This window comes from Eptatretus burgeri, chromosome 1 (assembly GCF_056783735.1).
Source record: "Eptatretus burgeri isolate ZD-2024b chromosome 1, Ebu_testis_v1, whole genome shotgun sequence".
In the NCBI taxonomy this organism is placed as follows: Eukaryota; Metazoa; Chordata; class Myxini; order Myxiniformes; family Myxinidae; genus Eptatretus; species Eptatretus burgeri.
This window is the reverse complement of record NC_140961.1, coordinates 15,361,956-15,374,048: the sequence shown is the minus strand read 5'-3', so window position 1 is coordinate 15,374,048 and position 12,093 is coordinate 15,361,956. Positions and strand designations below refer to the sequence as shown.

At 42.9% G+C, this 12,093-nt stretch overlaps 1 protein-coding gene across 9 annotated transcripts in view; it reads right to left on the bottom strand.

The window, feature by feature from the left end:
* The window catches only part of LOC147033920 (monocarboxylate transporter 12-B-like), a 101,872-nt gene that overhangs the window by 86,914 nt on the left and 2,865 nt on the right, over positions 1-12,093 (bottom strand). For 5 of the 9 annotated variants that reach the window (XM_085873136.1, XM_085873128.1, XM_085873179.1 and 2 more), the window contains 2 exons: positions 2,668-2,741; positions 2,249-2,425 (listed from right to left, as the gene is read on the bottom strand). In XM_085873136.1, coding sequence (XP_085729262.1) covers positions 2,249-2,355 — 107 coding nt within the window. In that variant the 5' untranslated portion in view covers positions 2,356-2,425; positions 2,668-2,741. Of the gene's footprint in view, positions 1-2,248; positions 2,426-2,667; positions 2,742-4,675; positions 4,961-12,093 lie in introns of those variants that run through there. The other 4 variants (XM_085873164.1, XM_085873156.1, XM_085873146.1 and 1 more) reach the window with 3 other exon arrangements.

Below are 12,093 nucleotides of genomic sequence, written 5' to 3'. Positions count from 1 at the left end.
AGGTTTTCATCTCGGATTTTTCTGTATTTTGCTCCATACATTTTCCCTTCCATCCTCACATTTTCCATTTCCCTTCCACAGACCCTGCTAATGAGAAACATCCCCATAACATGTTGTTGCCACCACTATGCTTCACAGTAGGGATTGTGTTCTTTGGGTGATGTGCTGTGTTGGGTTTGCACCAAACATAACATTTTGCATTTTGGCCAAAAAGTTCCATCAGACCATAAAACATTTTGCCACGTAGCTTCAGAATCTCTGGAGTGTTTTTGCATTCCTCAAACTTGACTAAAGGTAGGTTTTTTTTGAGTAATAGCTTCCTTCTTGCCACCCTAGCGTACAGGCCAGACTTGCGGAGTGTTTGGGATATTGTTGTCACATGCACACAGTGACCAGTCTTTTCCATAAAAGTCTGTAGCCCTTTCAAAGTTGCCATTGACCTCTTGGTGGCTTCTCTGATCAGTCTCCTTACTTGGACATTCAGTTTGGAGGGATGCCCTGATCTAGGCAGGGTCTTGGTGGTACCATATGCCTTCCACTTCTTAATGATTGTCTTGACTGTGCTCCAGGGATATTCAAGGCCTTTAAAATATTTTTGTATCCATCCACTGATCTGTGCATTTCCACAACTTTATCACGGAGGTCTTTTGAAAGCTCCTTGGTTTTCATGGTTGAGTCTTTGCTGTGAAATGCACTACCCAGCAGAGGAAACCTCTCGGAACAGCTCATTTTATTCTGAAATAATCAGAATCACTACATTTTAATACAGGTGGAGGCCAATTAACTTGATGTGTGATTTTGAAGGTGATTGGTTACACCTGAGCAAATTTACAATGCTATTATAAGGAGGGTGGACACTTATCCAACAAAGATATTCTAGTTTTGTATTTTTCATTAATTATCAGAAATTTGTCGAATTTGTTTTCATTTGGAAGTTGTGGGTTATGATGTGTAGATAAAGGTGGAAAAAGTCTAATTTAATTCCAGGCTATAAGGCAACAATTTTGAAAGGGGGTGTGGAATTTCTATACATATGGTTAGTATGGAAAAATTGCCTTGAAATGCTAGTGTGTGTGTGTGTGTGTGCGTGTGTGTGCGTGCGCTTTCTCTATGCACTGTACAGAAAACTATACGAGTTTCTGAGTCCTATCAAACAAAGGGTATCGTGTCATTTCTGGTACTAAATATATTAATAACCAAAGTTGTCCATGTCTTTATGGAACACCCTGCATAGTATAACTATTAATGGGAACTGTTTAGAGGATTAGGGAGGTGGGATGGTGGTGTGGGTTTTGTGCACATTACAGAAGGACAGGAAAGACTGATTTTCTGCTGAATACTCTTTGACATAATCTACCACTTCACACAGAAACCAAAAACCCAGGCTAGCCAATTATTAATGAGATAACTAGTCTACCTTAGCCTTGTTATCCCATATAGCTGTGCCTACAAATATAAATTACATTGAAGACCTCTGAACATTTGTGAATGCTGAGAAATGATTCTCATCATGCCCTGTTCTAGAACATTTGTGAAACCCTGTGTCAAGGGGCTTTCTTCACTTGGTCTGTTCATGTATCACGTCGATAAATGATTTACAATGCATTTGCAGCTTACTCAAACGGTTTTTGCCTGATTCGAAAAAAAATAAATAAATAACTTACTGAGCAAACCTAAATGCCTGCTTGAAAATTTACAACTATAAGTGTTGTAGCACAATGCTCACATTACTGTATTTACGTTCTGAAGTTGAACTATTTGTATGAATGGTGTGATAATCTTTAGATAAAAGACAAAGAATAAGCCTGGTTGTTTTGTTCCAGAAATGTAAAACAAAATGACTCGCCAAAGCAGAAAATATATTTATCTTCTCTCCGTCTTCCTTTTACTCTTTGTGCTGTGTCATCTATATGTCCCGTGTCCACTTGTTCTCCTGTGCTGTGCGGAATGTCTTTTTCCTATTCTAATCATTCCGTTCTATCCTTTATCATGTAGGTCTTCCATGAGCCTCAATACCTGTATTAAAAAAAAGGAAATAGATGATCACAGCTCATTCCTTCCCTCCTACAAATTGATGAACAGGTTAAAATTGCATCACATAATTTTTGAAAGTAAAAAAAAAAAAGATGAAAAATTAAGAATAAAAAGAAGAAAGAAAAAAAAAAAGAAAGAAGAAAAACAAGAAGAAGGCGGCGACTATGCATTTGGAACAGACCATAATATTCACAGCAACAATCGTTTCACTCGCCTGGTCATGGCTCGAGTGCACAGAGAGACCACAAAAGCTGCAGCCACAATCACCCAACTACCTTCCTTTGTCCCCTCTGCAGGGTCCTCAACTGTGATGGAGGACATCTCAAGGCCACGTGAGGCTGATGGACCGAAGACGAGTGGAAGAGGTGCACAAAACAGAGAGGTCGTTACGCTGAAGAGAGGGTTAAATGTAAGAGGGTAGCATGAGGTTATAAAGGCATTTGCCAGTTATAAATAGACGTGGACATCAGGCAATGATCAAATTCAACATGAGAGCAGCTTTGATGCCAATTATACTTTGGTTATCCCTTGTAAACAACTTCAAATAATTCATACAATGTTTTAGTCACAATAACGAGAGGACGACATTTGTACATGTGAGCTCGGATCAAGTTTGTAACATTTGGTCATTACCCAAAGGTCAGAATCCTTCTTATTGTGTTTCATGGAAGATCTGGAAGAAATGGTCCATTTCAAAACCAAACAACCTGAGTGAGACATCCACAAAACACCTTTGATTTGGCAACAAAGACAGTGATGAACAAGCAAGTCAGAAAATGATAACACTGGTCAACAACAAATTTGTTGTCTGCATTTTTTAAGCTGATTTAGGACGAATCTGATGCGCTGAATCCAAAACTCACATTAGTTTTGTTCAATCAGGTCAAGTTTTTGAGATATGGCCACATGTCGTTTTTTACATTTTTGTTCACATGTACGCATGTGTGGAGCATTTTAGAAGAAGTTGGTGGGGGTAAAATGTCATGTCAAATAATTGTTTTGATTGGAAATAATTATTTTAATGACAAGAAGTATTCAGGTACGATAGTTCTGGGTGATTATGTCGAAAAGGGATCAGTTTGAAGTCATAAAACCTCAAAATCTTCCAAAAATTGGTGAGGCAAAGCATAAAGTTCGTGGATCAAAACTAAAGTTAATGGGGCAGATTTTGTAATAATGTGATACAAAAAAGTTGTATTTCTTGAAATAACGAACTCTGAAGAATGTACAATACCTACATGCGCCAATTTATGGCATGCGCTTCTGCTCAAGCTTGGAGTGCCACAGTACGAACCCAAAGATTGGAGACTGTTCATTGACAGCAGCAAGCGATCACTGAAATGTGTTCTGCTACACAACGGCAACCAGTTTGCCTCTGTACCCATCGCTCACTCGACTACACTGAAGGAGAAGTATGAAGCGGTGAAGTACGTGCTGGAGAAAATTGGTTATGATCAGCATAAGTGGTTTATTTGTGTTGACCTGAAGATGGTGAACTTTTTGTTGGGACAACAGTCTGGCTTCACCAAGTACCCATGTTTTCTGTGCATGTGGGATAGTAGGGACCGTGCTCAGCATTATACGAAGAAGGACTGGCCTGTGCGGGAGGAATTGGTGCCATGCAAAGAAAGGAACGTCATCAACGACCCTCTGGTGGACAGAGACAGAATACTCTTCCCACCGCTGCACATCAAGCTCGGCTTAATCAAGCAGTTCACCAAGGCTCTGGACAAAGATGGTGACTGCTTCACTTACTTGTGCCAGGCTTTTCTAGGATTGACCATGGAGAAGTTGAAAGCTGGCATCTTTGATGGTTCTCAGATCCGTCAGCTCATCAGAGATCCAGAGTTCAAAAACTCAATGAACGAAGTGGAACTGGAAGCGTGGAAGACATTTGTTTTGGTAGTGAAGAACTTTCTTGGCAACAATAAGGCCAGAAACTACGCAGAACTTGTCAACAACATGCTGACTGCTTTCAGAAACCTGGGCTGCAACATGAGCATCAAGATGCACTACCTATTTTCACATATGAACCGGTTTCCTGAGAACCTGGGTTCAATGAGTGACGAGCAGGGGGAGAGATTCCATCAGGACATGAAGGAGATGGAGACCAGGTATCAGGGTCGCTGGGACGCAGTCATGATGGCTGACTACTGTTGGAATCTGAAGAGAGACCTCCCTGCCGCTGAACATTCCAGGAGTTCGAAGAAACGGAAGTTCAAGCCCTGAAGTTTGAACAGTGGTGACGCAACATGCAATTTACTTGTACTTACCTTTATCAATGCCCACCATTCAGATGACAGTAATCGATGTTTCTATCATGTAATCAATAAATGTTGTTGTAAAACATTTTTTTTTCTTAAAAACATGTTTAGGATGATATGCGTTGACAAAAATCAGCTGATAATGCCACAAAAATGTAATTGATTTTGTCACAAGATCTGATTTTTTCAAATCAACTTAGCACAAAAACCTGACCTGATGGAGAGAAACGGATGCCATTTCCTGATTCAGCAGTGCCAGAATACCCTAATTCACTTGTAGAAATCTAGACAACATTCAGAAAGTAAAAAATTGTTGACCAGTGTAATCATCCATTCATAAAATATCACAAACCAAAACAAAAATAAACCAATGTCACCCGCAGGGTGACCCGTATCTTGCCAAAAGGTGACCACGTGTGACTTCTTTAAGGTCACACTGAGGTGAACAGAGCTGCTATCCACCAAGAGCGACTCCTTGAGGAATATCTGCCGACGAGAGATTCCGATGAGAATCGTTCTACAGAGTAACCATGAAAAAAATATGCTTTTGCCTCATAACGGCACCAAATGACGTCATAATGTCTCAAGCTTGACATATCTAGAAAGCACTCATCGAGGTGTTCAATTTGAGGTACTACACGATATGGTTCCTAAAACTTGAAAATTTGACCTTAGGGTCAAATATGTTTGACCTGAGGCGCTAACCATGAAGGTCAAGGCCAATCGCCACCAAAAATTAATCTTCTGAGCACCAGACCATGAACTATATTCTCATGAAGTTTGAAGACGATCCGATCAAAATTACTCAAAAAATAAGGGTTTCGTAGACTCCCCTGATTTGTGACAAAGTGACCTTGACCTTTGACCTTGACCTTCAAAATTTTATGTGCTGAAAGGGACCTCTATAGGCCTCTGATATGCGAAGTTACAAAAATTTCCAATGATAACTGTGCTCTGCAGAGTGATTTATACGTGATTACAGACCAAAAAAAAACAAAAAAAAACATGAAGGTCAAGGCCAATCGCCAGCAAAAATTAATCATCTGAGTGCCAGACCATGAACTATATTCCCATGAAGTTTGAAGACGATCCGATCAAAATTACTCAAAAAATAAGGGTTTCGTCGACTCCCCTGATTTGCGCCAAAGTGACCTTGACCTTTGACCTTGACCTTCAAAATTTTGTGCACTGAAAGGGACCTCTATAGGCCTCTGATATGCGAAGTTACAAAAATTTCCGATGATAACTGTGCTCTGCAGAATTTTTTATACGTGATTACAGACAAACAAAAAAAAACATACAAGCTGACTAACATATCTTGCAAAACTTCGTTTTGGCAAGATAATAATTTGTTTCTCAATAACTTTGATTGCTTCCAAGATAACTTCTATAAATAAAAGAGTACTGCTTTAATGGCCACAACAATTCCTACCTTCATGTGCGCTTGGCCGGAGAATGTTTTGAAAACAAGACTTTCACGAACTGCCTGGCCAGGTCTGACGTTCGACTGAAGGTTACAGGTATTTCCAGTCTGCTCAGAGTGCAGGTGATAGATCACATACGCTTAGCAAGACACTGTGGGATTTTTAAGGTCCACCAACTAATGAAAACAGATAGGACACCTGACCAGGTTTAACATCCATCGGAGGGATGATGCACTTGGTGATGCAACACCTTCCCCACGAAGCATGAATTGAACAGTTTTATAGTTGGGACAGCAATCAAACCCAGAGGAGAACAGGGCAATTGTGCGACCTCTGTACCATCCTGTAAGACTTATTAGCAAGCAACCAGAGAGCTCAAAAGCATTCAGGAACATTATCCAGGTGTTCATTTGAAGTAATAAACACTCAGATGAGGAACAGGAGAAACAAGATGAGGAGCATGAGTAAGAACATTTATTCTGGACAACCAGGTGAAGTACTTGTGCAAGTAAAATTAAAGAAACATGTTAATAATGATCGAATCACATCATGGATGCATTTCCGACTCCCCAAATGCCATTATCCATCCGTTGAAAACAAACAACCAACATGGTTGGTGTCCTGCATGAGATCCAGAAGATATCCAGGTGAACCTTTTGCAGGTGAGCAAATGCTCAAGCGCGAATTGGAGTTCAAATACAACAATGCAAAAACACAATAAAACCCTTTGCTTAAACATAAAAAGGACAAAATAAAGTTGGATATTTCAACCACAGGCCGCATTTATCAGAACGTCGTGCTTCGCAAGTGCTCAGGTCGACCCTCAGAAGATTGCATCAGAAATATGGAATATCAGGAGACACAAAAAACCACTTCCAATGTTGCCAAGAATATCCATATGATTGCAGACAGGAGTTTGATCTCAAAAATGGCAAAGCAAGGGAATAGCACATAAGCATAAGTTTAAACACAGCAAAAAAATAGAAGGGCGCTCGGTAGAGCGCATACCTCCAGGTGCCCCGCAATGTCTGATCCATGATAACATATCTGGCCCAGTACATTTTGAGATATCGTGCAATATATCGTTTTTGAATCCTATCTCTCAATTAAATGGCAAAGAATCACTTAAAAAAATTTTTTTTAGCAGATTTGGATCCGGATCCAGATCTTCACCAAAATCTAAACAGTTCATCCTTGTCACACTGAAACCGTCCACAAAATTTCATCTGGATCCATCCGTAACTTTTTGAGATATCCTGTACACAGACAAACAGACAGACAGACAGACAGAAAGGGGTAAAAACATAACCTCCTTCACCTTCGGTGACAGAGGTAAAAATGTTAACAGCTGATGTTTTTTTTTTTCCAGGAAGGTTGCTTTGATGTCTATCCAACACAATTGAGTAAAGGCCACAGAAATCCCACTTGAGGAAAATTCAGGGTCCAAGATAGCCACCATCCCAATTTGCGAATATCAGGAAAATAGTCACAACTTTGTTATTACTTGACATAGGAAGATGATTTTGGGGTCTAGACCCAGGTTTGGTTATGAGCAATTCAAAGGAACCCTCAGAATTTCAATTTGAGGATGACATTTGTTGTATAATTTGGAAATTCAAACAAAATATCTTCAATTATGCCAAACAGAAAATGGAAGGTGTAACATGCTCACACCACAGATCAGCAGAATTGTTTTCAGAATCATCAATGGGACAGGCATTGATGCATGTGGAGCACATGTGGGTATAGAATAGGACAGCCTTGCGGCGACTGCATTTCTTCCCGCAGCCTCCCTTGCACCCACATGATACCATGCAAGGTACGCCATCAGGTGCGACTCTCAGTTAGTGTCCACCGGAAATCGCATCCCATCTCTGAATTGCCATCCCCACTCAGTGCGAGACAACTCATCGCCCAACCATTGTTGCACTGTTGAGTATGCTCTGTCGGAGTGGTACTTTGAGCCAAAGAAGTTGGAAGCAAGCTTTCTAGTTGAAACCCAGCTGAGGAGATTAAGGTTATGCTGACACACCTCATAGAGACATAGACCATTCATAACGATGCCTGTCTGGAGAGGTTCACCAAACTGCCCCAAGCAACTTTAGGAGAAATAGCCCACCTACACATGCAACTTCATTGTGGGTCAAACTCGGCTTCAAAAATTAATTCAGCTCCATCTCCTCCCTCTATCAAAAATGGCCAATGCCTTATCTTTTCTCCGTGTTGTAAAGGGCTGAAACCATGTCGCAACCGGTCATGGCATGTATGAACATGAGATGGGCCTTGACTGTGGAACTGATGGATTGTTGGATTTCCTGAATGCTGTAGACAGATATTGGGTTAAGTCTGAAGAGCATATGCTCCATACCAGCTGTGGCTTGTTCAGTAAGCATGACCAACAAATCAGTGTCATTGGCTACGACCACAACAGGTCTGGTTTGGCCATCTGCTGCAGTTGTCATTACAGTTTGAGCACTAAGGTAATCAGCATCTGCAGTGCTCTACTTGCTCATCACACCATTGCCCTCAAATTTGGTGATGAGTTTAGTGATGAACATTTCTTTGTCTTTTGCCATTTGCAAAGAAAGCTTTGTGAGAGGTGGTCAGAATCACACCAAGCTCAAAGATGATGTCTGTGGAGGCATTCTCGGTTGCTTGGTGCTGCTGCTCTCCTGCTTTGGTGAACATTGTGCCACCGTATCCATCTGAAAAGTTCATGAATTCAGGGCCATAATTGTTGAGGACATGTATGTGTCACACACCTGGTCATATGTAGCACCATTGAGCCAACACTCTTCTTCTTCTTCCTCTTTCGGCTTGCTCCCGTTAGGGGTCGCCACAGCGGACCAACTGTCTCCATTTCTCTCTATCCTCCACATCTTCCATTGACACTCCAACCACCCGCATGTCCGCCCTCACCGCATCCATGAACCTCTTCTTTGGCCTTCCTCTTCTCCTCCTGCCTGGCGGCTCCATCTTCAACATCCTTCTCCCGATATACTCCGTTTCCCTCCTGTGCACATGTCCAAACCATCTCAATCTCGCCTCTCTCACTTTGTTTCCAAACCGTCCTACCTGCGCTGTCCCTCTAATACACTCATTTCTTATCCTATCCATCCTCGTCACTCCCCAACGAGAATCGCAGCATCTTTAACTCTGCCACCTCCAGCTCTGCTTCCTGTCTTTTGTTAGCGCCACCGCCTCCAAACCATACAACATAGCTGGTCTCACTACCGTCTTGTATACTTTCCCCTTCACTCTTGCAGCTACCCTTCTGTCACAAATCACTCCTGCAACTCTTCTCCACCCACTCCATCCTGCCTGCACTCTCTTTTCACTTCTCTCCCACACTCTCCGTTACTTTGGACAGTTGATCCCAAGTATTTAAACCAATCCACCTTCCCCACCTCAACTCCTTGCAACTGCACCATGCCACCACCCTCCCTCTCATTTACGCACATGTACTCCGTCTTACTCCTACTGACTAACATTCCCCTTCTCTCCAGTGCGTACCTCCACCTCTCAAGGCTCGATTCAGCCTGCTCCCTACTCTCCCTACAGATCATGATGTCATCCGCGAACATCATGGTCCATGGAGACTCCAGTCTGATCTCGTCCGTCAACCTGTCCATCACCATTGCAAACAGGAAAGGGCTCAGAGTCGATCCTTGGTGCAATCCCACTTTAACCTTAAACTGGTCCCTCATTCCTACCGCACACCTCACCGCTGTCATACTGTCCTCATACATATCCTGCACGATCCTCACATACTTCTCCACCACTCCCGACTTCCTCATACAATGCCACAACTCCTCTCTTGGCACCCTATCATAAGCTTTCTCTAAATCCACAAACACACAATGTAACTCTTTCTGGCCTTCCCTATACTTCTCCATCAACATTCTCAAAGCAAACATCGCATCAGTGGTGCTCTTTCCTGGCATAAACCCATATTGCTGCTCACAGATCATCACCTCTCCTCTCAACCGAGCTTCCACTACTCTTTCCCACAACTTCATGGTGTGGCTTAACAACTTTATCCCTCTGTAATTTCCACAGCTCTGCACATCACCCTTATTCTTGAAAATCGGAACCAACACACTTAATCTCCACTCCTCCGGCATCCTCTCACTTTCCAAGACTTTATTAAACAATCTGGTTAACAACCCCACTGCCATCTCTCCTAAGCACTTCCATGCCTCCACTGGTATACCATCTGGGCCAACCACCTTTCCACTTTTCATCTTCTTCATAGCAGTCCTCACTTCATCCTTACTGATCCACCCCACTTCCTGATTCACTATCTCCACCTCTTCCAACCTTCTCTCTCTCATTTTCTTCATTCATCAGCTCCTCAAAGTACTCCATCCACCTTCTCAACACACTCTCCTCACTCGTCAGCACATTCCCATTTGCGTCCTTTATCACCCTAACCTGCAGCACATCCTTCCCAGCTCGGTCCCTCTGTCTTGCCAATCGGTATAAATCATTTTCCCCTTCTTTTGTATCCAACTTCTCATACAGCTCGTCATATGCCTTTTCCTTGGCCTTAGCCACCTCTCTTTTTGCTTTTCGACGCCACTCCTTGTACTCCTGCCGACTTTCTTCATCTCTCTGACTATCCCACTTCTTTTTCGCCAACCCCTTCTTCCTTATACTTTCCTGTACTTCCTCATTCCACCACCAAGTCTCCTTATCTTCCTTCCTCTGTCCAGATGTCACACCAAGTACCTTCCTAGCTATCTCCCTCAACTTCTGCTGTCGTTGCCCAATCATCCCACCCATCTTTACCACCATCCAACGCCTGTCTCACCTCCTCCCTAAATTTCATGCAACAGTCTTCCTCCTTCAGCTTCCACCATCTGGTCCTTGGTTCAGCCCTCACTCTCTTCCTCAACCTCACCTCTAAAGTCATCCTACAGACCACCAATCGATGCTGTCGAGCTACACTCTCCCCTGCCACAACCTTACAGTCACTAATCTCTTTCAGGTTGCATCTCCTACTTAAGATGTAATCCACCTGTGTGCACTTTCCTCCACTCTTGTATGTCACCCTGTGTTCCTCCTTCTTCTTGAAATACGTGTTTACCACTGCCATTTCCATTCTTTTTGCAAACTCTACCACCATTTGCCCTTCCACATTTCTCTTGTTGAGACCGTACCTCCCCATCACCTCCTCATCTTCTTTATTCCCTTCCCCAACATGTCCATTGAAATCTGCTCCAATCACCACTCTTTCATCCTTGGATACACTCTCCACCACTTCATCTAACTCACTCCAGAAATCTTCTTTATATTCCATCTCACACCCCATATGTGGGGCATATGCACTGATGACATTCATCATCACCCCTTCAATTTCCAACTTCACACTCATCACTTGGTCAGACACCCTCCTCACCTCCAATACCCTCTTGACATGATCTTCCTTCAGGATTATCCCGACACCATTTCTCCTCCCATCCACACCATGGTAGAACAGTTTGAAACCACCTCCAATGCTCCTCGCCTTACTCCCCATCCACTTGGTCTCTTGTACACACAGTATGTCCACCTTTCTTCTCTCCATCATATCAGCCAACTCTCGCCCTTTGCCAGTCATCGTCCCAACATTCAGAGTTCCAACTCTCACCTCCACACTTCTACCCTTCCCCCTCTCCCACTGCCTCCGGACTCGCCTTCCCCGTCTCCTTCTCCTCCTTCGCCCAGCAGTAGCACAATTTCCACTGGTACCCTGCTGACCACCGGTACCGGTGGCGGTCGTTGGTAACCCGGGCCTCGACCGATCCGGTATGGAAATTCGTTTTGTTGTCCGCATACTGATTTGGCATAGGTTTTTACGCCGGATGCCCTTCCTGACGCAACCCTGGTCGCCTCTTACGACACACAGGGATATGGTACACCATTGAGCCAACACATGCTCTGCAAAAGGTGACCTCTATCAAGGACGAAATTCCAAATGAACATTCACCTTTGATTTCAAGATGTTTGCAAGGACACTTTTGTTGTTCAACATTATCCCTTTGACAAATTTGGGATGGAGGCTGCCACTCAAACTCAAAGCGCAGTTACTACTGCATTTCAGTTTTGTGCTTGATTACATATGTCACACGCATGAAGAGGAGGTGGTGTTGACCTCCACTTCCTGTCTACGGATACTTAACTTTTCCACTGCTAATAGAAGTAAACTCTGTTTTCACGCTTCAACTTGATGTCAGCGTAGTTGTGTCTTGTAATTACTTCTGCTGCTGCTTCACGGACTGCATAAATTTAATCCATATTCATTGCCTTATCAACTCCAACCCTATTGGAGATGGCAACAAGGGCATCATGCTCCTGGTATGAGAAGGAAGAATGGACATGAAGCCAAT